General features: G+C 46.5%; 2 protein-coding genes and 1 long non-coding RNA gene across 52 annotated transcripts in view; 2 read left to right on the forward strand and 1 right to left on the reverse strand.

Annotated features, from left to right (window-relative positions):
• Positions 1–3,932: 3,932 nt before the first annotated feature.
• Positions 3,933–5,872, reverse strand: CCT8L2 (chaperonin containing TCP1 subunit 8 like 2). Its single transcript, XM_009002788.5, is given in 4 exon segments — positions 3,933–4,331; positions 4,334–4,950; positions 4,952–5,449; positions 5,451–5,872. Coding segments are annotated over 4 exon segments (1,635 nt in total). The 5' UTR covers positions 5,732–5,872; the 3' UTR covers positions 3,933–4,092.
• Positions 5,873–6,112: 240 nt separating this feature from the next.
• On the forward strand, positions 6,113–14,115 carry LOC144578409 (uncharacterized). The gene is made up of 2 exons (XR_013524137.1): positions 6,113–6,454; positions 13,262–14,115. It is a non-coding gene; the product is annotated as an uncharacterized LOC144578409 (long non-coding RNA).
• A 1,445-nt stretch (positions 14,116–15,560) lies between these two features.
• KMT2C (lysine methyltransferase 2C) overlaps positions 15,561–26,650 on the forward strand; it is a 300,852-nt gene continuing 289,762 nt past the window's right edge. For 38 of the 50 annotated variants that reach the window (XM_009002794.6, XM_009002792.6, XM_078343386.1 and 35 more), the window contains exon 1: positions 16,230–16,610. In XM_009002794.6, the coding sequence (XP_009001042.4) occupies positions 16,450–16,610 (161 nt within the window). In that variant the 5' untranslated portion in view covers positions 16,230–16,449. Of the gene's footprint in view, positions 15,703–16,229; positions 16,611–26,650 lie in introns of those variants that run through there. The other 12 variants (XM_078343416.1, XM_078343417.1, XM_035254316.3 and 9 more) reach the window with 2 other exon arrangements.

Here is a 26,650-nt window from a genome sequence, read left to right on the forward strand (position 1 = left end):
AGAGTTTCGAATCGATACCTTTTTCTCTTCATCAGAACTCCAGTGTTTTTGTAGATTGAAGTCTTTTTTTTCCCTTGAGTAAGGGTCTCACAGTTTGTCACCCAGATTGGAGTGTGGTGGCCCAGTCACTGCTCACTGCAGCCTCTACTTCCTGGGCTCAAGAAAGCGCCCACCTCAGCCCCCCAAGTAGGTGGGACTACAGGTGTGCACCACCATGCTTAATTTTTATTTTTTAATTTATCATGATGGTGATTTTGAGAAGGAGTCTTGCTCTGTTGCCCAAGCTGGAGTGCAGTGGCATGATCTCAGCTCACTGCAGTCTTCGCCTCCCGCGTTCAAGCGATTTTCTCACCTCAGCCTCCCGAGTAGGTGGGACTACAGGTGCATGCCACCACACTCGGCGAATTTTTAAATTTTTTTATAGAAAAGGATTATCACTGCTCATCAGTGGAACTCCTGACTTCAAGTGATCCGCCTGCCTTGGCCTCCCAAAGTGCTGGGATTGCAGGCGTGAGCCACCATGACTGGCCTACATACAGCCTAAATGCATGAGCAGTTCCCACTCAGTCTCAGCCTCCACTTTTCGAGTCAGACTCTCATCTCCTTCCCTTCCCAGGACTCAGTTCTCATTTTCTTCCCCTGTTTTCTCCGGGTTGTGACTCTTGCTCTCTGCTTGCTAGATCCATGTGGAGCGCAGTAAAGCAGTGTCACAGAGCTGGATGGGATCTGGGATGAGTCCACCAGCTACAAGTTCTTATAGGAAATGTGCTCCAGGAATTGCCATTTCTGAAATTCAACTGCTTTTGGAATTGAAGCAAGCAGCTTGTCTTGGAAGAGAAATATGTAGCCAACCCCAAAGCCAAAGCCTTTGGAGACTGAGACCTAGCATGCTAGGAGACCTTGACCCTGTAACCTCAGAAGAAGAATCTGGATTTGCCCAAATTGAGGTCAAATTCTGATCAACTTCTCCATAGTCAGTAGGAGAAAAAAAAAAAAACAACTTGATGTTTGAGTCACATGTTTTAACAACTAAAGAGGACACTTAGGCTGGGTGCGGTGGCTCACGCCTGTAATTCCAACACTTTGGGAGGCCAAGGTGGGCGAATCATTTTAGGTCAGGGGTTCAAGACCAGCCTGGTCAACATGGTGAGACCCCATCTCTATTAAAAATTCAAAAAAAATTAGCCGGGCATGGTGATGGGTGCCAGTAGTCCTAGCTACTTGGGAGGCTGAGGCAGGAGAATTGCTTGAACCTGGGAGGTAGAGGTTGCAGTGAGCCAAGATTGTGCCATTGTACTCCAGCCTGGCCGACTGAGCAAGACTGTCTCAAAAAAAAAAAAAAAAAAAAAGGACATTTAAAGATGACATTAAAGAGGTTACTTAGATTCTAGGCACAATGAAGGTGTAGCGAATTGGGTTGGGACATAGCAGCTCACCCCTGCAAATCCTGGTACTTTCGGAGGCTGAGGTGGGTAGATCACCTGAGGTCCAGAGTTTGAGACCAGCCTGGCCAATATGGCGAAACCCCATCTCTACTAAAAATACAAAAATTAGCCAGGTCTGGTGGTGGGCACCTGTAATTCCAACTATTCAGGAGGCTATGGCAGGAGAATCACTTGAGCCTGGGAGGTGGAGGTTGCAGTGAGCTGAGATCACACCATTGTACTCCTGCATCTGGGCAACAGAGCAAGCCTCTGTCTCAAAAAATAATTTTTTTTTTTTTTTGCTGTGCTGCAACTCATATACATGCTATAAGGTAATGGTTTCTTTCTTCTTTTTCTTTTACTTTGTCTTTTGACACAGAGTCTCGCTCTGCCGCCCAGGCTGGAGTGCAATGGTGCGATCACGGCTCAATGCATCCTCTGCCTCCTGTGTTCAAGTGATTCTCCTGCCTCAGCCTCCTGAGTAGCTGGGATTACAGGTGCACACCACCACGCCCAGCTAATTTTTGCATTTTTTAGTAGAGACCGGGTTAAACCATGTTGGCCAGGATGGTTTGGATTTCCTGACCTCGTGATCCGCCCACCTCCCAAAGTGCCGGAGTTATAGGCGTGAGCCACTGCCCTAGGCCTAGGTTCTTATCTTTTTCTATGGTAACTTGGATGGTTAAGGTGGAAGGCTTTGGGTTTTAGATGCTGAACCCACTCAGCTCTGCTCAAACCCCTTCTTTAATGCCCAAGGTTGTCCAATCCTAGCCCTGCCCCCTACCTCAGCTTCTCCTCCCCTACACAACAACCTTAGCACAGCCCTAAGGTATGTGTTCTTATTGTCTGTTATGTATGCCAAGGATGTTTGCTGGCTTTTGTTTTGTTTTGTTTTGTTCTGTTGAGACAGGGTCTTGCTCTGTTGCTTGGGCTGCAGTACAGTGGCGCAATCACAGCTCACTGCAACCTCAACCTCCTGGGCTCAAGTGATCCTCCCACCTCAGCCTCCTGAGTAGCTGGGACTACAGGTACATATTACCCAAGCCTGGCTAATTTATTTTTGTTTGTTTTTGAGACAGAGTTTTGTTCTTGTTACCCAGGCTGGAATGCAATGGCACGATCTTGGCTCACCGCAACCTCCGTCTCCTGGGTTCAGGCAATTCTCCTGCCTCAGCCTCCTGAGTAGCTGGGATTACAGGCACATGCCACTGTGCCCAGCTAATTTTTTTTGTATTTTTAGTAGAGACGGGGTTTCACCATCTCATCTCACAAACTCTACCAGGTTTCACCATTTCATCCTGGTTTGACCAGGATGGTCTCAATCTCTTGACCTCATGATCCACCCGCTTCGGCCTCCCAAAGTGCTGGGATTACAGGCGTGAGTCACTGCACCCGGTTATTTTTATTTTTGTAGAGACAAGGTCTCACTATGTTGTCCAGGCTGGTCTTGAACACCTGGACAGAAACGATCTTCCTGTCTCAGCCTCCCAAAATACAGGAATTATAGACATGAGCCACTGTGCCAGGCAAAATTTTTTTTTAAGTTCAATTTCTGCCTGCCACCACAGCAGCTCCTTTTCCTGACTTTCTCTCTCTCTCTCTCTCTCTCTCTCTCTCTCTCTCTCTCTCTCTCTCTCGTTTCTCTCTCTCTTGCTTTAAGATGATAGCCCCAGCCAGGCACAGTGGCTCACACCTGTAATCCCAGCACTTTGGGAGGCCGAGGTGGGTGGATCACGAAGTCAAAAGATCAAGACCATCCTAGCCAACATGGTGAAACCCCATCTCTACTAAAAAATACAAAAATTAGCTGAGCGTGGTGGTGCGTGCCTGTAGTCCTACTTAGGAGGCTAAGGCAGGAGAATGGCTTGAACCCAGTAGGCAGAGGTTGCAGTGAGCCAAGATCGTGTCATTGCACTCCAGCGTGGTGACAGAGTGAGACCCCATCTCCAAAAAAAAAAAACAAAAAAGATGATAGCCCCTTCTTTTTTTGAGACAGAGTTTAGCTCTTGTTTCGCAGCCTGGAGTGCAGTGTATCAAGGAAATAGCTGGGATTACAGGCATGCACCACCATGCCCTGCTAACTTTTGTAATTTTAGTAGAGACAGGATTTCTCTATGTTGGTCAGGATGGTCTTGAGCTCCCAACCTCAGGTAATCCTCCCACCTCGGCCTCCCAAAGAGCTGGGATAACAGGCATGAGCCATTGCACTGGGCCATAGTCCCTTTTTTTTTTTTTTCAAATAACCACATCAGGAATGACTGGCCACTCTTATAAGCTGCAACTGTTTTCAGACTCCTAAAGCGACATTTAGATGTAAGTCCATATATATCAGAATATCATGCAGGGAAAGCTCAAACAGTAAGGAAGAGATCGCTGCACTGTTTTTTGCATGCCTGAAGACCAGATAGGTACTCAGTTTAAAAATCTTAATAGAATTGAATCCTGCTCTTATCATAGGAAAGGAACAGAACCTGATGGAGAGGAACAGGAAATGAAGAAGTCGAGAACTGGAAAGGAACTCTGAAAAGAACCGTTCTGTTCCTTCATGTTGTTTTTATTTAAAGAAATGGAATCGAGTTCCAAACATGGAATAAAGGCAGACATTCAGTTTTGGGGTGACTGTCCCCTTCTTGGCAATCCCCGTTTTATTGAGGGTGTCACTACTTATTCATTCCAAGGATTTTTTTTTTTCCACAGGAGGTGGGTGTTTCTTTGCCTTCTTAGAGTCAGGAGGGAAGATCTGCGGATGTGTGGGACTTTTCTTGGCCACAGCGATTTCATCTACAGTCACGAGCTGCAGCACAACCTCAGCCACCGCTTGAAATCCTTGGGCTTTGGCCATTAGGGTGTCCCACACCCCTTCCTGGGCCACTTTTATTATCCATTGTGCTCCCACACACATTAGAAGTGCACTCCACTCATTTCTGCCACCACATCTGAGAGAGCTAAGCCTGCATTCTCTGCCAGGGTTTTAGGAAGACACTTCAGGGCCCGGGCAAATGCTAGGAATGCAGGCCCCCTGGGCCCTTCCAGTCTGCTTCCTTTATCAGAGAGCATTTTTGCCAAAGCCATTTCTGTAGCCCCAGCCCCTGGAACCAGTCTGGGATCTTGACATAGCTGGAAATAGGCATCAATGCCGTGGTAGATGGCCTGCTCTGCACTCCGCAGCCCCTGGGTGGTGGCTCCCCTGAGGACCATGGTGAGGGCAGGTGAGCCTGTACATTCCCACTCAAATGCCACAGCCAAGCCATCTCCCATCTCCTGCCTGTAAACCCTCTGGCACTTGCCTGGTTTCCGGGGAGGGAGCAGATGAGGCAGCAGAGGTGTGTCCGACACCTCACTCAGGTAAACGATCTCCATCCGAGACCTAGTTTGAGTCACCATGATACCATACTTGTCCGCCAGTGCGAGGGTCTCCTCGTCGACGTCTCCCGACACCACTGCCACGTTAATTCCCGCGGCTGCCAGCTGGCCTACTAGCTTTCCTAGTAATTGGTCATTTCCTTTACTAAACTGAACTAGATCTAGGACTAGAGAGACGGGCCGTTGCTGGTACATTTGGACAGGCAGGACCAAAGGGGCAAGCAAAGAGAGCCACCCTGGCACCACTTAACACTGCAGCCATTTGCCCACAGAGGTTCCCAGAGATTGCTAACCTCGGGAGGAGGCAGGAATCCTCCAGTGTCCTCCCGTGCAGCATGCACACTCCAACACGCTCAGGCTTGAAGCTGCCATCTAGCTCCTTGGTAGCCCAGCAGGCACGGGCCACCAGCTTGGTAAGGTAGTCCGTGGCGGACAGGGTGTGGGTATTCATCACAGAACGGAGGGCCCAGGATGGATCTTCCAAAGGCCCCAGAGACTGGATGGCCAGGGAGGGCAGCGTGGTCAGGATTTCCGCAGTGGCTGTGGCGTAGGCCTCCCGGAGCTGTGGGCGAGGCAGGCCAGCCTTCGGCAGGTGCTCTGCCTGTTCCAGCAGCGCTTCTGTCAGCAGAACCATAAAGGCTGTGCCGTCCCCACTGTTCTCTGCCTGCTTCCTGGAGGAGCCACGCAGCGGGGTGCTCCAGCTCCAGTGCCCTGAGGATGGCAGCGGCACACCCTGTGCACACTGTTTCTCCTCTCATGGTCACCAGGAGTTTCTGCCGGCCATGAGGGCCATAGCAAGGCCGGATGACACTGGCCAGGGTCTGGACTGCAGCCAAACTGCTCAGCAGGTTCGGCTCCTCCTCTTCCGGACTCTGCGGGCTCTGCGTCGAGTTTGGTGCCAGCCGCTGGGGCAGCTCCAGGGCTGAAGGGACTGTGCTGTCCATCGCCCGCAGAGAGAGGAGAGGCCACCGTGGGTTGTAGAGATGCTCTAGAAACAGCAGCACGGGTGCCCTTGACACCGATCTTTGAAAGTACTCAAGAGGTCAGTGGAAGCAAGGAGCCAAATACCCATCGACAGGTATCTGAAGACCTCAGCACGGACCGGTGCACCACTGTGGATCCAGCATGACCTGCAAGGAGCTCAGCCCTAAAGCCACCCCAGGGTTGATTCTGGAAAGGAATTGGGCTCTTTACAGAGGCTGGGGCCTCTCAACCTTGGTGGCTGAAATGGGATCTTTAACTGATGAAGTCACAAAGTGGAAAATGGGGAGAGAATGAGGTCATAGAAGGCTGGGTAGAACTGACAGTGCCAGCAGGCAAAAGCTGGGCTTTATCCAGCAGTGGAGGTACATGTACCTCTGCACCAGGCCTGAGACCTGTTTAAGTGTTAGAGACAATGAGGAGATCAGGTGAAAAGCCCACCCACTTCACCCTGACTGGAGTGCAGTGCATGACCGTGGTTCACTGCAGGCTCAACCTCCCGGTCTCAAGCGGTCCTCCTGCTCAGCCTCCCAAGTAGCTGGGATTACAGGTGCACACCACCACACCTAGCTAATTTTTTGATTTTTTTGTAGAGACAGGGTTTCTGTATGTTGTCCAGGCGGGACCCAAACTCCTGGTCTCTTGAGAGCCTTCCACCTTGGCCTCCCAAAGTGCTAGGATTACAGGTATGAGCCACCATCACAACCACCTTTTTTTTTTGAGACAGAATCTTGCTCTTTCCCCCAGGCTGGAGTGCAATGGCATGATCTTGGTTCACTGCAACCTCTCCCTCTTGGGTTCAAGTGATTCTCTTGTCTCAGCCTCTCGAGTAGCTGGGACTACAGGCACATGCCACCATATCTGACTGAGTTTTTGTGTTTTTATTTTTTATTTATGTGTTTATTTTTGAGATACAGTCTCGCTCTGTTGCCCAGGCTGGAGTTCAGTGGTGCAATCTCGGCTCACCACAACCTCTGCGATTCTCTTGCCTCAGCCTCCCAAGTAGCTGGGATTACAGGCATGCACTCAGCTAATTTTTGTATTTTTAGTAGAGACAGGGTTTCATTATGTTGGTCAGGCTAGTCTCGAACTCCTGACCTCCTAATCTACCCACCTCGGCCTCCCAAAGGAGTGAGCCACCATGCCTGGCTTTTTTTTTTTCTTTTGAGACAGAGTTATACTCTGTCACCCAGGCTGGAGTGCAGTGGCACAATCTCAGCTCACTGCAACCTCTGCCTCCCAGGTTTAAGCGATACTCCTGCCTCAGCCTCCGAGTAGCTGGGATCACAGGTGTGTGCCACCACACCCAGCTAATTTTTTGTAGAGATGAGGTTTCACCACATTGGCCTTGGTTGGCTAGGCTGGTCTCAAACTCCTGGCCTCAAGTGATCCGCCCACCTCAGCCTCCCAAAATGCTGGAAATACAGGCGTGAGCCACCACGCCTGACCTTTTTTTTTAAAGAGAAGGAACTGAGAGATGACATCTGTGTTTTGGTGTTACTTTCTCTTGCAGCACTGTGTAATATTAGCCATGTTTTGCTCTCTGTTCGCCTTTGCCTTTTTCGTGTATCTTATCAGTTGTGCTTGTGTCAGGTTTCTTAGGGCGTCTGATGGTCTTTCAGGGTGCAGGTGTGGGAGGCTGCCCAGTGTGCATGCCTGTGCCACAACTCCCAACTCTGCCTCTCTGGCGGAGGCAGGGCAATGCAAGGCGGGAAAGATGGTGACAGCTCACAGACAAATAAAAGTGAACCCAGATGGGTGAAAAGCCACCAGCCTCCCAGTGGTCAGGGAGGTAAAAGCCTCAATGGGGCCCTGAGGTTTGAATCCGAATTGCCTTCCCATCCTTACCTTCAACGCTTATAATTTAAGTCTCTTTTTTTGTTCTCTCTCCTTTCCTCACTTCTCTCCTCTTTCCTGATATAAAGCCTTCTCGGGTAATGATGTTTCTGCTTTAGTTGAACACATATTTAGTCTGGACGTAGTGGCTCATGCATGTAATCCCTGCAGTTTGGGAGGCTGAGGCAGAAGGATTGCTTTAGCTCAGGATGTGGAGGCTGCAGTGAGCGATGACTGCGCCACTGCATTCCAGCCTGGGCGACAGAGTGAGACTTGTCTCAAAAAAAAAAAAAAAGAAAGAAAGAAAGAAAGAAATCCGAGTCACGGCACTGAAAAAAAAAAAAAAAGGGAAAGGAAAGGTCATTTGGAATCCTTAGCCCAGAGATAACCATTGTTTACAACTTGATGAACATTACTACTTTGCACATATTGTATGCTTACATAATTATAGATTTACACCATTTTATGTAAGATTGTGATACATGTATGCTATACTGTGATCATTTCCCCCTCAACATTATCTTGGCTCAGAGAACTGTTGCTAAGGAGATCTTACTTGGTCTGAGGACCATGGATGATTATTTTGACCACTTTTGATTCTGGAGACTCCATTTGGGTCAGGCATGGTCCTCCATGTTTGGGCTTCTGAATGCCTGTACCTCAGAGTGTTCCATAAAAAATGTTGGTTATGGGCCGGGCACGGTGGCTCAAGCCTGTAATCCCAGCACTTTGGGAGGCCGAGGCGGGTGGATCACGAGGTCAACAGATCAAGACCATCCTGGTCAACATGGTGAAACCCCGTCTCTACTAAAAATACAAAAAAATTAGCTGGGCACGGTGATGGGTGCCTGTAATCCCAGCTACTCAGGAGGCTGAGGCAGGAGAATTGACTGAACCCAGGAGGCGGAGGTTGCGGTGAGCCGAGATCGTGCCATTGCACTCCAGCCTGGGTAACGAGAGCGAAACTCCATCTCAAAAAAAAAAAAAAAAAAATGTTGGTTATGAGGGTGAAGATGGCTTGCCTGTCTTGTTATACAAATGTAAAATGTAACAACCAACAAAAATGTTGCAAACTATGCATGTATACATTCTCTACAAAGATACAATTTCTTTTTTTCCCCCTTTTTTCTTTTTTCTTTTTTTTTATTAAGACGGGGTTTCACCATGTTGGTCAGGGTGGTCTTGAACTCCTGACCTTGGATTACAGATGTGAGCCACCACGCCCGGCTTTTTTTTTTTTTTAATAAACACATTAGCCAGGTGTGATGGTGGGTGCCTATAATCCCAGTTACTTGGGAGGCTAAGGCAGGAGAATCTCTTGAACCTGGGAGGCAGTGAGCCAAGACTGCACCATTGTAATCCAGCCTGGGCGACAGAGTGAGACTCAATCTCAAAAAACAAAACGAAACAAATAAATTAAATTAAATAAAAAACACTCCTGGCCAGTGGCTGTGGCTCATGCCTGTAATCCTAGCACTTTGGGAGGCTTGAGGCAGGTGGATGGCTTTGAGCTCAGGCATTCAAAACCAGGCTGGGCTATATGACAAGACACCTGTCTCTACTAAAAATACAAAAAAATAGCCAGGCATGGTGGTGCATGTCTATAGGCAGCTACTTGGGAGGCTGAGGTGGGAGGATTGCGTGAGCCCTGAGGGTGGAGGTTGCAGTGAGCTGAGATCACGCCACTGCACTCCAGCCTGGGTGACAGAGTGAGGCCCTGTCTTAAAAAAAATAGCTGGGCGCGGTGGCTCACGCCTGTAATCCTAGCACTATGGGAGGCCAAGGTGGGTGGATCACCTGAGGTCAGGATCAACCTGGCCATCATGGTGAAACCCCATCTTTAAAAAATAATAATAAATAAATAAATAAACAAACAATAAAATAAAATAAGCTGGATGTGGTGGCATGTGCCTGTAGTCCCAGCTACTCAGGAGGCAAAGGCAGAAGAATTGCTTGAACCTGAAAGGTAGAGGTTGCAGTGAGCCGAGAGATCCTGCCACTGCACTCCAGCCTGGGTGACAGAGCAAGAATCCATCTAGAAAAGAAAAATAAAAATGAAATAAACACTCCTATAAAAGATCCTCTTAGCTCTTTTTCTAACACCTAACCTATATTTTCATATTTATTTCAGTGACTCCACAACTCTTCATTGAGCTGGTGCCGAATAAGGGAAATAAGGCAGATAACACTGCCATCTCTGCTGGGCTTAGGGAGGATACAGACATTTATTTGGGCACTTTCATTACAGGCAATGAGAGCTGCGGGTGGGGAAAGCACGAGGTTTGCAGAAGCATTTAGGGAGACACAGCCATCCTCACGGAGGGGAGAGGTTGAAAGAGAGAGCCGAAGAAAAAGTAGGACCTGGCCTTGTGAAGAAGGGAAGGGAGATGGGACAGCTTGGTGGTTTGCAGCCCACCAGGAGTTCTGAAAACTGGAGGTCAGATGAGCACACTGGCCAGAGGGTAGCAGGGGCTCTCCGGACCTAGTGAGTCAAGCCAAGGAAGTTAGGCTTCAGCCTGCGGGGTGATGGACAGAGCTGTCTATTCCATTAATTAATTAATTAATTATTTGAGACAGCGTCTTGCCCTGTCACCCAGGCTGGAGTGCAGTGGTGCCATCCTAGCTCACTGCAACCTCTGCCTCCCTGGTTCAAGAAATTCTCCTGCCTCAGCCTCCTCAGTAGGTGGGATGACAGGCGCCTCGCCACCATGCCTGGCTAATTTTATATTTTTAGTGGAGGCAAGGTTTTACCATGTTGGTCAGGCTGATCTCAAGTTCCTGACCTCAAGTGATCCACCTGCCTCGGCCTCCGAAAGTGCTGGGATTACAGGCGTGAGCCACTGTGTCTAGCCTCCATGCTTCTTTTCTTTCTTTCTTTCTTTTTTTTTAGACAGAGTTTTGCTGTTGTTACCCAGGCTGGAGTGCAATGGCACGATCTCGGCTGACCGCAACCTCTGCCTCCTGGGTTCAAGCAATTCTCCTGCCTCAGCCTCCTGAGTAGCTGGGACTACAGGCGTGCACCACCATGCCCAGCTAATTTTTGTATTTTTAGTAGAGATGGGGTTTCACCTTGTTGACCAGGATGGTCTCGATCTCTTGACCTCGTGATCCACCCGCCTCGGCCTTCCAAACTGCTGGAATTACAGGCATAAGCCACCGTGCCCAGCCAAAATTATATAATTTGAAAATGAGAAAACTATACATTTTGAACAATCCGTCTTGAGGAGGGAAATGTTACAAGTAAAGGAAGTAAAAATAAAAGAATAAAAATGCAATTAAAAATGAAAAAATAAAAGCAAAACAAAAAATTCTTAGTAATTGTGACCATTCTGGATTTAATCTGAGAATATTAATTTTTTAAAACTATGTATAACAGGCCGGGTGCAGTGGCTCATGCCTGTCATCCCAATACTTTGGGAGGCCAAGGCGGGCGGATCATGAGGTCAAGAGATTGAGACCAACCTGGACAACATGGGGAAACCCCGTCTCTACTAACAACTCAAAAATTAGCTGGGCGTGGTGGCATGCACCTGTAGTCCAAGGTACTTGGGAGGCTGGCGACAGAGTGAGACTCTGTCTCAAAGAAAACAAAACAAAAACAAATAAAAACCATGTGTAACGGTGCATGTATTCGATTTGAGGCTGTGGAATTTGAGATATGGTTAGAGTTTTTTTCTAAAACTTGTTTCCTACTAAAATACAGGAGTGGTTTTTGTTTTTGTTTTTGAGACGGAGTTTCGCTCTTGTTACCCAGGCTGGAGTGCAATGGTGCGATCTCGACTCACTGCAAACTCTGCCTCCTGGGTTGAAGGGATTCGCCTGTCTCAGCCTCCCGAGTAACTGGGTTTACAGGCGCATGCCACCACGCCTGACTAATTTTTGTATTTTTAGTGGAGATTGGTTTTCGCCATGTTGGGCAGGCTGGTCTTGAACTCCTGACCTCGGGTGATCTGCCCGCCTTGACCTCTCAAAGTGCTGGGATTACAGGCGTGAGCCACCGTGCCCTTTGGATGGTCAAGCACTTTGGGAGGTTGAGGTGGGTGGATCACCTGAGGTGAGGAGTTCGAGACCTGCCTGGCCAACATGGTGAAACCCTGACTCTACTAAAAATACAAAAATTAGTTGGGCATGGTGGCATGTGCTTCTAATCCCAGCTACTCGGGAGGCTGAGGCAGGAGAATTGCTTGAACCTGGGAGGTGGAGGTTGCAGTGAGCTGAGATCGCACCACTACACTCCAGCCTAGGCAACAGAGCGAGACTGTCTCCCACCTCAGCCTCCCAAGTAGCTGAGACTACAGGCATGTGCCACCACACCTGGTTAATTTTCTTTGGTATTTTTTTGTAGAGATGGGGGTCTCACTATATTGCCCAGGCTGGTCTCAGACTCCTGGGCTCAAGTGATCCACCTGCCTTGGCCTTCCAAAAGTGCTAGGGTTACAGGCGTGAGCCACAGTGCCCAGGCTACAGTGCAACTTTAATAATAACCATAGGAACACAAAAATTAGAAGATCTATAACTTAAGTTTTCAGTGGTCCTTCTGTCACTGTGAAAGTTTGGTTCCTAAAAGGCCCTGAGGAATTTATGGGAAAACAAAAGAGACAGACAACATTTAGTAGTGAACCTCTGCACTCTAAATAAAGACCATATCAATGACATTTTATAGACCTTCAGTTAGTAAGAATGAATACTGGACTATGACTTTTCAGTCACTGTCACTTGTTTGCTAGACACTTTGAGAATCTTCCTTGCCTATGGTTTCCTGAGATATTGGTTTTTCTTTGTCACAAATAACAATCCTCATTCCCTTCCCATTAAAAACTATGTGTGTGTGTGTGTATGATTAAATGATTACTATATGTGCTTTGAAATATTCAAATATTGTAGACAATGGAAGTCCCTTGTAATTCAGCCCTTTGCAGGTGATTGGTTAACAGGTTAATGCACATCTACCATATTTTAAAAATGCATATTTAATATGTATGTTTAATATTTCTATTAAGAAATAGTCTGATATTTTTCTTTTTTTTGAGATGGAGTTTCGCTCTTGTTACCTAGGCTGGAGTGCAATGGCGGGATCTCGGCTTACCACAACCTCTGCCTCCTGGGTTCAGGCAATTCTCCTGCCTCAGCCTCCTGAGTAGCTGGGATTACAGGCATGCGCCACCGTGCCCAGCTAATTTTTGTATTTTTAGTAGAGACGGGGTTTCACCATGTTGACCAGATGGTCTCGATCTCTTGACCTTGTGATCCACCCACCTCGGCCTCCCAAAGTGCTGGGATTACAGGTGTGAGCCACCGCACCCGGCCTTGATATTTTTCTACTGCATTTGGTACTATTTCCAGATGCTCCTGTCTTTTTGGTTTTATAATTTGAAGGACCTCAGCTCCCAGCCTCCTAGATTTTTAACACTGTGGTCTCAGAGCTGTGTAATTTGGATGACTGAGATGGAAAACCTTTATTTATGTTGAGTAAGTATTCCTTGAATCCTTCCTCAGCATCCTGGGTTACATTTTATTTGCTCTGCTCATGATAACTTCATGCCAAGGAGCTTGCTATCAATTCTCTTAAAACAGATCCCAACTCCCTGCTCACAGTGGCCAAAGGAATGGAGATTTAAGGCTGGGTTTACTCACCTGCATCATCTTCATCTTTCCAGAAGCATTGCTGCATGGACCTCTGTTTCTACCCTCCACTCAGTAGAGACTAGACTGGGCAATACAGTGAGACCCCCATCTCTACATTGCTGCACGGACCTCTGTTTCTACCCTCCACTCAGTAGAGACTAGACTGGGCAATACAGTGAGACCGCCATCTCTACATTACTGCACGAACCTCTGTTTCTACCCTCCACTCGGTAGAGACTAGACTGGGCAATACAGCGAGACCCCCATCTCTACTGCACGAACCTCTGTTTCTACCTGCCACTCGGTAGAGACTAGACTGGGCAATAAAGTGAGACCCCCATCTGTACATTGCTGCACGGACCTCTGTTTCTACCCTCCACTCGGTAGAAACTAGCCTGGGCAATACAGTGAGACCCCCGTCTCTATATTGCTGCACCGACCTCTGTTTCTACCCTCCACTCGGTAGAGACTAGACCGGGCAATACAGTGAGACCCCCATCTCTACATTGCTGCATGGACCTCTGTTTCTACCCTCCACTCTGTTTCTTCCATTCACGCGGCTCACTTTTTTGCTCTTAGTCCCTTTGCTTCTTGTGAACTCTCCAGTGGGAGTGACTTGCAGTTTGTACGCGCTGACACTGAAATTCTCGGAAGTGCTGGAGAAGCGTATCAAAGTAAACTACATTGATGTGTAATTTTGTGCATGTGAAACTCACAGTGAAAGCGCCTATTTTTATTTCAGTATGGAACACATGGACATTTTGATCAATAATCCAGTTTTGAAAGCGTACTTTATTTAAGGTATAATGTGCTGAAAAAAATGAAAAAAAGAAAGGGTGCTGTCCTATTTGTACTTAGTAAACTTTCAATATATCACATCTTACGTTTATCACTAGTCATGTATATGTTGTATTTCTATGTGTAATAGTGATGTACTTTTAATTTGTAGTTTTGTAAAAAAAATTTCTTTTGTAGTTTTTTTTTTTTTTTTATAAAGATGGGGTTTCACCATGATGGCCAGGCTGGTCTTGAACTCCTGACCTCAGGTGATCCACCTACCTCGGCCTCCCAAAGTGCTAGGATTACAGGCGTGAGCCACCACGCCCTGCTAATTTGTAGTTTGCATTTACCATGCCAGCCTCCTCCTCAATCCCAAACTTCCTTTGGTTATAAATTTAGCAAATTTGAAAGAGCCAGCAGGGATTAAACCCTAAAGGAATTCAAATGACTCTCTGACTTTGTTCCTTATTTCAGCCATTTGAAAAAATTATGCTTTCATTTAGAATAGGCTCTGGGAATCAAAGTGTGTATATTTTACCCAAGTAGAAGACACAGGGTGAAGTTAACATCCTAGCTACTGTAAGGGAAAGCAAACAACACCGCTGGAGAAGGAGTCTATTATTTTTACCTTACACTGAAACTGCATTGTGAAGATGAAATCAGGATGAGAGTGTGCCTCTTAATGCCAGGCCCAACGTAGATGCTTATTAAATGATAGTTTACCCCAATCCCTCACAAATGGTTGATAGGTCTTAATATTTCCCCCTAATTAACATCTAGACTTTTTTCACTCCCATATACTAATCGATAGTGCATGGTAAGCACAGAATAGATCAACGTCCAAGTGTTAGTATTCGCCTGAGAAATCCGGAATCCCGTATTTGTAACTGTCCTTCCTGAGAAAGTACATTTTTCAGGAGGATTCTAGCCCCATTTTTCTTTTTACCATTTTAACATATTATAAGAAGAAGCTTAGAAATACTTCGATTTTTGCCTCTTCATCACAACACACTGAACGTTAAAACCGAGAGGTTGGGTTTTTATCGGCTTTTGTCTTTAACCGTTTTATTTCTGGAGCTGCCATCGTTCTTTCCCTCTTACATCCTTATGAACCTTTTCTGGATTAAAAAAAAAAAAATGACGTTATAATAATGAAACTCTAACTGGTGTTGGATTAGGTCGAAGTTGACTCCATTCCTTTTCCTCCCCGCAGTGTGGGCGCTACGAGGAAAGACCTCGGCGAGAACCGGCGAAGCCCGGGCTGACCTCGCCGTGCGGGCGCACACTTGCTCCCCGCGCCGGGCTGCCCCCTGCACCCCGGGCCACCTCCGCGTGTGTCCGCCGCTCCCTCCCGCCCTCGCCCGCAGTCCCCGGATCCCGATCCCGGATCTCTGGGTCCACAGCTTGGCTCCCTCCCGAGCCGGAGCCGGAGCCGGAGCCGGAGCCGGAGTCGGAGCCGGAGTCGCTGCTGGGCCCGGCCGCCGCGTCACAGGGGGAGGGAACCCGGGGGGGAGGGGCGGTGAGGTCAGCGGCGGCGGCGCGTCCGCGGGCGGCGAGAGCGGCGCATGCGCGGAGCGAGCCCCGTGAGTGGCAGCGGCGGCGCGCGGGGGGCGGGCGAGGGGCCGAGAGTGGGGGAGCGGGCGGGGGCCGTCGAAGCGGCGGTGTGTGGGCGCGACGGTGGCGAGTTGGAGAGGTCTGTGGTGCGGGTCGCCCCGGGGGAGCCCCGGCGCGGGCCTCGCGCGGCGGCCACGGTCGCGCGGCGTGTGTGTGGGGTCCACGCACACCCGTAAAACTTCCTCCTCCCCTGCTCCGGGAGAGCGAGCGAGCGTGTGTGAGAGAGCGAGTGTGAGGAGCGAGCCGCGGCCCAGCGCCCGTGCAGCCCCGGCGCCCAGCGCCGCCACTGGAGCAGCTGTCAAAACTTCGCCGCCGCCGCCGCCGCCGCCCGGGCCTGACGAGCCTGACGCGCGGGGGAGGGGCGGCCGGCCGGGGGCGCGACCCCTTCACCGCCCCCGCCGGGCCCCGCGGCCCGCCCTCCCCGCACCGGGCCCCTTTCTCCTCCCGCCGCGGGCGGCCCAGGGGAGGGGCCGCGGGCGGAGACCCCGGGGGCCGGCGCCCCCCACGCCGTCCGCCCGGCCGCCCCGCCCGCCCGCACCCGTCGGCCCCGCCCGCCCCGCACCGCCCGCCCCGCCCGCCGCCCCCCGCCCGGCCCCTGCGCGCGGAGGTGCGCGCGCCCGCGCCGATGTGTGTGAGTGCGTGTCCTGCTCGCTCCATGTTGCCGCCTCTCCCGGTACCTGCTGCTGCTCCCGGGGCTGCGGGAAATGCGAGAGGCTGAGCCGGGGAGGAGGAACCCGAGCAGCAGCGGCGGCGGCGGCGGCCGCGGCGGCGGGAGGAGCCCCCCAGGAGGAGGACCGGGATCCATGTGTCTTTCCTGGTGACTAGGATGTCGTCGGAGGAGGACAAGAGCGTGGAGCAGCCGCAGCCGCCGCCACCACCCCCCGAGGAGCCCGGAGCCCCGGCCCCGAGCCCCGCAGCCGCAGACAAAAGACCTCGGGGCCGGCCTCGCAAAGATGGCGCTTCCCCTTTCCAGAGAGCCAGAAAGAAGTAAGTTGAGTGCGAGGGAGCCAGGCCGGGAGCCAGCGGCGGCGCCGGGCCGGAGCTGTCACTGGGCGCCCGCCCCGCGGCCCCCGCGCCCCGGCGCCCCCCGGCGGGGTGGGGGCGGGGCGGGCCCGCGGGCGGCGGCGGCTCCCGGCCCCGGCCCTGGCCCCGCGCCCCTCGGCGGCCGCCCGCGGCCGGCCTCCCCCGCTCCGCGCCGCCCGCCCGGGCTCCGCACACTTTACTTTTCAGTCGGGCCTTTTCGCTGGGTCTTCTCCGCAACTCTTCTCTTGGAGAAATTTCTCGTAGCCGCGTCTTGGCCTAGCTGGATCATTGAGAAAACAAACCCGGAGCGCGCCCAGGTTGTCCCCGGACGGACTCCGGGCGAACAGCCGAGCCGTCGGCGCTCGGCAAACTCTCGGAGCTGTCAAAACGCCCGGGCCAGGTGGTCTCGGGGCGCGGGCTGGGAGCGAGAAGAAAGCGGCCGGGCGAGTGCGGCTTTTCTTTGTCAGAGACCTGCTCCTGGAACTTTTCCTGGTCCCAAACCTGTGTTTTCTTCTTTTGATATATTAGGAAGCCATTTGACTTCTCCCTCCCCACTCCCTCGACACCCCGAACCGCACTGTCGGGCTCCGAAAGCACAACTCCTGTGGGATCCCACAGCTTCGGGGAACGGCCTGCCTAAGTTTTGGAGACGTAACCTGTGTCCCCTCGTAAGGCAGAATACGGAGCACTTTTATTCGGAAAGAGTGCCGATGTAAATGTCGCTTCCCTAGTAAGTCTTAGCTGTAAGGGGTTTGGAAAAAGGTTGGCGTGCTTTCGAGCATACAGTAGGGGTGGACCAGTTTATTAGAGGACCAGAAATGTTTTTGTACAGAGCGGTTATTGGACGGCTTTGCTTGTCAATGAAGAAACCCGTTTCAGTGCCAGTGAACTAACTGCTCGGCCTCTGTGGTTCTTGCGTGTGCCGTGGAAGATCTGTGAATGTCTCTCGAAGTTGTAGAATGGCGTGTGTGCTTACTCATTTCATGATACGGTATTCTCATTGAACTGTCGGGAGTGGAAGGGTGCGCTGGGACGTGAAGGAAGCCAGCACGTTTATGGATAGGCTGTTTCTTTGGTTCGGGTGCATTCACTTAGTAATACTGTTGTTGTTTGGTGATTTGTAGTAAAAATAGTAGCGTGAACTGAGGCATAACAGAGCTGGGTTGTGGGAACCTATTAAGCACTTGACTTGAATGTGCTCTTTTCTTGCCCTACGTCCTTTTACTATGGAAATGATTCAGGCCCTTCAGCTTGCCTCCATATTTCATTGCCAGCTCTTACCTAGCTATGATAATAGTGAGGGAAGCAAGTACAGGATGTGTGTACATTATTACATTTGCTTCTTTGTGATACAAAGTTAGGGTTTATTTATTAGGCCGCTTGCATTGTAATGTAATGGCAGGTATAGAATGCCCTTATTCTATATTAACTGAAATTTGGAGAAGGAAGTGGAGGTTTAAAGTAATTTGTAGACGTCTAAGCCACTTTTTGGTATCCTTTAAAGGAACTCAGGACAAGCCATCTTGGGATTTTACCTCGATTGTCTCCCATTTCACTATTTGAAAACCGTTTCTTCATCTCTTACTGAACATTAATTTGAGATTATTGTTTTTAAATTTGCATTTGAATTCTTACTCTAGAAAGAGTAGATTTGTGTTGTCACACTCCACACCCCATACTCATGTAAGGGCGTGCTTGTGCACGCACACTTGCACACGCACGCGCGCACACTCAAACACACATCCTACTTTTGAAACGAGCTCATTTGTATTAGTGCAGTTCCTGGGTGCACCGGACGATTAGGGTATTTCCACTTTATTATTTTAAATTTTTTTTTTTTAAATTATAAAGATGGGGTTTCACCATGATGGCCAGGCTGGTCTTGAACTCCTGGCCTCCCGAAGTGCTAGGATTACAGGCGTGAGCCACCGCACCTGGCCTATTTTAATTCTTAATCTCATGAAGAAATAGGTAGTGTTTGGAGAAGGTAAAATTTCTGCTGAAGGACGGCATAACGCTGAAACATCAGAACTTTGGAAATATTTAGAACAAATGTAAGTCTTGAGTGTTTCCTTTTAGATTTGAAAACTTGTACTGCATTCTTTATAGGAAAGTCTACTGGTAAATTTGACGGGTCCAAACTTTTCAGAGCATTTTTTTTTTTAATTAAATGTCTTTTGAAGGGAATGGAATCCCCAGTTTTTAGAAACATGTAAATGGAAACTAACATATGAATTGGAAAGCAAAGAGAAGGTTTTTCAATTGTGTATCTCTACACTATGTTAGAGTCCATGCAGGAAAAACCTTCTAATTGGGTAGTAAAGACCCTGAAAGTGAAACTTATGTGTAACCAGTGTAAATTAGGTTTGTAACCAGTGAAATTATGTGAAATTGCGAGTAATTCATCTGAGATATGAAAATTAATATTCTTTGTTAAGTATCATAGAGATATTTTAAGTTGTTAGTGTTACTTATGTGTTCATTAACTTAGTGAGTTACATTAAGTAGAGAAGATGCCTTTTGACACTAAAGTGGATTTGTGTTTTTATCTTTGGCTTAAAAAAAACATGCACCACCAATTACGCTTCTCTCCAGTTTGAATTTTTAATAATTAGGTAAATAAAGCATTTTCTTGTCTTGTAGTGTTAGCTAGATTGTTTTTGTTTGTTTTATCACATATAAAAAAAACTAGCTATATAGTTGCTGCTTTTATATTAATATAACTTAAAATTTTGTTTAGTGTCTAAAATCAAGAAATTTGAACTGAAGCTATTAATCTTAGAGTTGGAAAGGTAAGTATGTAAATAGAGATTTTCTGTTGTACAAATGTCAAGTGGCACAGTGAAATTTACATTCATCTGAAAGTTTTCCTTAACTGTAAAGACTATCAAATTATTTGATTATTTGGAGTAGTTCATAATCTTTATCAGAGGCACAGGTCTGGCAAAGAAGCCTCTGCCAGAATATGCACATTAAAGATCTGATTATTGTTCTGTTAATGTTAAAAAACCTTTTTCTGAAGCTTTGATCTTATTTTTTCCATCCTTACCCTGTAAATTCCTTACTCTGTAAGTTGGGAAGCCAACGGAACATTCTGCTCTACCATATTTCTTACCAGCTCATCAAAGGTGATGTTAGAAGTGGGGTGGGTGTGGGGGATGGGCGTGGGTGTACAGAAGCGGCAGGTGATAGGGATAGAATTTCGAAGCACTATCTTTGACCCTTTTTGAGTAAACTCTTTATACCCAGAATCACTTTCTTTTCAGAGGGCAGTTGCTATTATTAGAGAGCCACCTTAGGGATTATTGTTGTAGAAAAATTAGGTACATTCATCTGAAAGTTTTCAGTGATTGTCATTGCAAGGACCAGCAAAAATGGCTATGCAGCAGGCTGCTACCTGTATTTGTAAGGCCCTGCCCCCAACAAAATTTCTCCTTTTCTTTCTTTTTTTTTTTTTTTTTGAGACGAAGTCTCGCTTTTGTCCCCTAGGCTAGAGTGCAGTGCCACTCACTGCAGCCTCTGCCTCCCCCCCCCCCGCCCGGGTTCAAATGATTCTCCTGCCTTAGCCTCTCGAGTAGCTGGGATTACAGGTGCCCGCCACCACGCCCAGCTAATTTTTGAATTTTTAGTAGAGACGGGGTTTCACCATGTTGGCCAGTCTGGTCTCAAATCCTGAGCTCAGGTGATCCACCCACCTTGGCCTCCCAAAGTGCTGGGATTACAGCTGTGAGCCACTGCAGCTGGCAGATTCTTTTTTTCATAGCTGTGAATTTGAAATAAGTGACAGAAAACTGTACTGCATTACTATATATGCTGTTTAATAAAACAAGTTTATAGCTGAGAGATAGCACTATTTATAGTTGTTGAGATAATGCAAATTTGTAATTTTTATGATAGCAATTCTTAATTTGTTGTTCAAAAGATTTGATAAATGGAAATGTTTTAATAGTTATTGTTCTCTGGCACTTAGTAGGCACTGAAATGTTTTAATTCAGTTGAAAAAGCTGGTTCAGGATTGCTACCCTCTCTTACTGTTAGGAGGTTGTTTAACCTGACCTTACTGTAGTTTACTGTTGCCTCGTTCATGGGAATTTCTAATATTTGAGAGTAAGTTGTTTTCTTTTCTTTCTTTCTTTATTATTTATTTATTTATTTTTTAAGACGAGGTTTCACCATGTTGGTCAGGCTGGTTTTGAACTCCCAACCTCAGGTGATCCGCCTGCCTTGGCCTCCAAAGTGCTTGGATTACAGGTGTGAGGCACCACGCCCGGCCGAGAGTATGTTGTTTTTAGTCTAGTATACAATTTTATATAAAACATATTGGTAACTAATATGTAAACTTGATAAACATGGATTTACATGGAAGTTTAAAAATGTCACAACAATTTGTTTTCCCATTCTGAAAATTGCGATTTATTACGTTTTTCTATTATTTCAGTTAATTCTGTAATGCCAGATTTGTCGTCAGTTTGCCGAGTGACAAACCACACTGCTTCTTCTTATCCCTCTATTGTGCAAAACTGCAAAGTTTCCCAGGCCACAGTCAGGTTTCTCTGGGTAGACAGTAGTCGTCCAACTCTAGATCCTTAAGTCACTTTAAGTGTGTGACAGAGGGGCTTCCGTGCAACTTCATTGACCTTCCAAGGTGAAAATTGGTCAGTTTTCAGTTATAAAGGATATTAAGGTTGAGTGTGGTGGCTGACACATGTAATCTACCACTTTCGGGAGATCGAGGCAGCAGGATCACTTGATCCTCATGTAAAAGGAATTTGAGACCAGCCTAGGGAACAAAGTGAGACCTTGTCTCTACAGAAAAATTCGCTGAGTGTGGTGGTAGGCACCTGTAGTCCCAACTACTCTGGAGGCTGAACTGGGAGGATTGTGTGAGCCTTGGAGGTTGAGGCTGCAGTGAACCAAGATCACGCCACTACACTCTAGCCAGGTGACAGAGCAAGACGCTAACTAACTAACTAACTAACTAACGTACGTTAGATGGTCCCTCTGCACTTTTGTCTGGTAGGGATGTGTTACATACCCTTGATAGGTTGTGATAGATAGATAGATAGATAGACAGATAGATAGATAGAGTCTTGCTCTTGTCGCCCAGACTGGAGTGCATGGCCAATCTTGGCTCACTGCAACCTCCACCTCTCAGGTTCAAGTGATTCTCCTGCCTCAGCCTCCCGAGTAGCTGGGATTACAGGCATGTGCCACCACACCCGGCTAATTTTGTATTTTTAGTAGAGGCGAGGTTTCTCCGTATTGGTCAGGCTGATCTTGAACTTCCAACCTCAGGTGATCCGCCCACCTTGGCCTCCCAAAGTGCTGGGATTAGGCGTGAGCCACCTCTCCCAGGCAGTTGTAATTTAGTTTTTAATCTGTGAGATGTTTGGGCCACACAATTTTTAGCTGCCATGGAATAAACTTAGTGTGTGAGTTTGTGTTTGCCTTTAGTTTTTTTTTTTTTTTTTTATTGTTTTGGTTCATTTTTATCTTTTAATTTCAGAAAGCTGATTAATCTCTTCCTCTTTTTAAAGTTATCTTTATCATGTTTGTGCTACAGTGGTTATTTTGAGAATTTGTTGGCAGGATAAGTTGCAAAAGTTATGGAGTAGAATAGAGAGGATTTCTTTTTTTTTTTATGATGGTCATTGCATTTAAATGTATGCTGGTGGTTATCTGTAAAAATGTAATAGAAAGACTAACCTTGAATTTAGAATTGGGAGTGCCGATACTTTCTTTGCATAATTTGAAGGAATGAAGAGCACAAGATAAGAGAAACAGAAATGACACAGCTCTTTTTGCACTTCGTTATAATCTAGAAAAAGCCTTATGTAAAAGGTAGGAAAATTGTTTCACTTTGCTTCTGCTGTTAATTTTGGGATGGCAGTACCTACATATGATCCACAAATGTAAAATTGTTTAAGAAGTCTTAAGTTTTCTATACTTTTCTGTAACTTCTTAGATCTTTCATTTGGTGTATATTACTTAAAAAGCTAAATATGTCCTGGTATGAACAGTAGTCAACCCTGGAAGATTCATTGTGGCCTACAGGGATACTCAAAGATTTGGAGGAAGTAGTGCTTGACTTAGACCTTGAAGGATTGGTGGGATTTAGCCAAGTAGAATGAGAAGAAAATGAGTGTGCGAGGGAGCAATGTGAATGAAATTATAGCGGGTGGGAAGTTTAAAAGGTGGGTGGTGGGTGACTCTGTGACTAGAATAGAGGCGGCATGTAGTGGTGAGGCCAAGCTGTTTTAGTCCTTGAATACCAGACTCATGAGTTTCGGCTGTATCTATCCTCTAGTCTAGGAGTTATACACTGTTTACTGGGAGCAGGTAAGCAATTTAAATCTGAATGACAACTGACCCTTAAGACCTTGGGTTGGGGAGAAAATGGCAAATAAAAACAGCGTTGGGAAAGTCTGGGAGTCCTTATTACCATGCTTAAGGTGAAAATGATACAGAATTCTGGCTACTGGTTGCTATTCGAGATGCTGCTTCTAGATTTTTCAAGAGGCCGGAAACTTGGATTTTTATGATTTTTAAAATCTCTTGGATTTTCAGTGTTTTTCATTAATTAGAATCTAAAATAGCATTTGTGACTACACCTTGTAGGCTAGGTTTAATCTGTGGACCACTAGGGGACTGCAGGGCTCAATCTCTGCTTTATGCCTGGTTATTTTATTTCTTAAAGTTGTAAAAGCAGGTATTTACAGTCTTGAGGATAGGAACCTCACTAAATTACTTTGTATTCTGCTTAGCATTTTATGCGGTTTAATGTAGACACTCAAATACTTAGTGATTTAATAATGCCTATTATTTAAAAAAAACCACACTCTGATGATAATACAGAGATAGGAGTTACCTGGGGGCAAAGATAATGGCTTTTACAATAGTTGTAGTGTGAGATGATCAAGCCAAAGCATAGAATGTTGGTAGTGTGAATGGGAAGGAAGATTCCAGACACTGCAGAGGAAGAATTCGGAAGTTTCTGGCATCCAGGTAGATTGGATGCCTGCTAAGCATTTGGGGAAGCAGGATTGGAGTTGAGGAATAGATTAGGATAATTATTTAAATATGTGACTTAACATGTAATCACTGAGAATATGGAGTATGGGAAATAGTAAAGGATTAGGGTGCTTTGTTACCCTTAGGAGATGGGGGACCAGTTATACTCAGAAAAACAAGAAGAGAAATCAGAATGTATTCTCGTTACAAATGGACAGTATGTACATATGGAGATGTTCATGGCAGTAGTATTAATAGTAGAGAAAAGTTGGCAACAACAGAATACCCATCAGTGGACTACAGGGGAGGCAGTTTTAAATCAAGACAGAGATAGTTCTGTGGGCCCTGAAGTGGGAGAATGTCTATGATACATTGTTGAACTAGAGAAAAAACTTGCCGGCCGGGTGTGGTGGCTCATGCCTGTAATCCTAGCACTTTGGGAGGCCGAGGTGGGTGAATCACCTGAGGTCAGGAGTTCAAGACCAGCCTGGCCATCATGGTGAAAACCCATCTTTAAAAATAAAAAAATAATAAAAGAGAAACAACTTGCCAAAAGTTGTAAAGCAGTGAGTTTAGTAGTAACTTTGTTTTGTGACAAGCATATAAACCCAACCTGTGTATATATTTTGTGGATATAAAAGGATTGGGAAGGATACATAATAAATACTAATACTCTGCGGTGGCTCATACCTGTAATCCCAGTATTTTTTGGAGGCCGAGGCAGGTGTATCACAAGGTCAGGAGTTCAAGACCACCCTGGCCAAGATGGCGAAACCCCATTTCTACTAAAACTACAAAAATTAGCTGGGCACAGTAATCCCAGCTACTTGGGAGGCTGAAGCAGGAGAATCGCTTGAACCTGACCAGCAGAAGTTGCAGTGAGCTGAAATCGTGCCACTGCCCTCCAGCCTGGGTAACAGAGTGAGACTGTCTCAGAAAAAAACAAAAAAACTCTAGGGAGTATATTCTTTTAGTGTACTCTGTGCATTAAAAAAAAAAAAAGCTAATACCTCAAAAATATTAAATTATTTGGCAAATGAGAAGATCAAGTTCCGGGGACAGCACTGATTATAGAGTTAAGACCTTCTGGATTCAAGTATAGGTTCTACTACGTGTTAACTATTCGACCTTGGGCAAGTTATTTAAATTTTTTGTGCTATGGTTGTCTGTAGAGAAGATGTAATTATAGACCTAATTTAGGATTGTTGTTAATCTATGTAATGTGTAGAATTTAGAACAGTCTCTGGCATAGACTGAGTCTTATTAAAAGGTACTGTGGTAAGGATTTGACCACAGTTGTTACTGTCATTGCCACTCATCATCAATTGTCAGTCAACCGGTTACCTATTATCATGGAACTAGTTAGGGACAGAAGTGATCAGAAACCAAACTCACTCTAAAAGTGCCATGACATAAGGCAGGGTATGTTGGCTCACGCCTGTAATTCCAGTGCTTTGGGAAACTAAGTTGGGAGGATTACTTAAGTCTGGAAGTTTGAGACCAGCGTGGGTAACATAGTGAGACCCCATCCCTACAAAAAAAATTGAAAATAGCTAGGTGTGGTGGTGTGTGTCTGTAGTCCCAGTTACTTGGGAGGCTGAGATGGGAGGATCACTTGAGCCCAGGAGTGGAGGCTACAGTGAGCTGTGATCATGCCATTGCACTCCAGCCTAGGTACAGAGTGAGACCCTATCTGCAAAAAAAATGATATAAAATAATGCAGTTGATATTGGAGGCAGGGATAGTGGGGTGGCAAAGATTTCCTTTGTGTGCAGATGTCCCCAATAAATAGAAAAAGAAGAAAGATTTTTAAAAAGCTAGGTCAGCAGAAATCTCTAAGGAATGTTTTTCATTATGAGCAATACATGAAAAACAACCAGCAATTCCCTAGGAGTTGTATATGTAGTAGTAATATTCCAAAATTTTTTATTACTCAAACCTTTAAATGTTTTTAGAGTAGATTTTTACATATTATAACTGCTGGCTGGGGTTTTATTAGTAGGCCTCCCTCAATGAAACTTATTTTAGGTGGTTTTAAAATGATTACTTATATCTTTTATCCTTGGTCACTTTAAATCTTTACACCTTATTGTAGTTGATTTACATTGGAAGCAATGTAATTGAAGTCTATGTGGTTTTGTTCTTTTGGTGGATGGAGCCTAGGAAAAGAAGAATTTCTTCATCTTTGGGATTCCAATCATATGTACCACATTTGGAATAAAGACATAGTTGAATATAAAATAACAAAATGAAACAACCATAGTCTTTACCTTAAAGTTCTCATCATTGGATTGTTCTGCTATAGTTGAAGTGTTTGGTCCAGTATGGCCAAGTTTTTGTTTATTTGTTTTGAGACGGAGTTTCGCTCTTGTTGCCTGGGCTGGAATGCAGTGGCACCATTTTGGCTCACTGTAATCTCCACCTCCTGGATTCAAGTGATTCTCCTGTCTCAGCCTCCCAAGTAGCTGGGATTACAGGCGCCCCACCACCACACCCAGCTAAAATTTTGTATTTTCAGTAGAGACGGGGGTTTCATCATGTTGTCTAGGCTGGTTTTGAACTCCTGACCTCAGGTGATCCGTCTGCCTTGGCCTCCCAAAGTGTTGGGATTACAGGCATGAGCCACTGCTCCTGGCCCCAAGTTTTTCTTATAATTCATACTTTATAAGACTTTCATACTTAACAGAGTTGTAGAATATTAAAACTATGAATAGATGAGAATTTAAGAATATTGAGTCTAACCCCTTATTTTATAGATAACTAAGCCCCAGAAAGAGTATGGAATGCTAGAAGTCATATATTAAGGTGTTACTTGTACAGTAAATAAAGGAGGAGATGGTAGTTTACTATATTGGTGACCCATAGTGAACCATGCCTATAGGTATTCATGCTATTGTGCAGCTTCTCTTTGTGTCTTGCTTAGCCCTGTGACTCACTTTAACCAGTAGAGCATAGCAAAAATGATACTCCGCTATTTTTGGGTACAAGCGTTG

This window comes from Callithrix jacchus, chromosome 11, assembly GCF_049354715.1.
Source record: "Callithrix jacchus isolate 240 chromosome 11, calJac240_pri, whole genome shotgun sequence".
Lineage (NCBI taxonomy): Eukaryota > Metazoa > Chordata > Mammalia > Primates > Cebidae > Callithrix > Callithrix jacchus.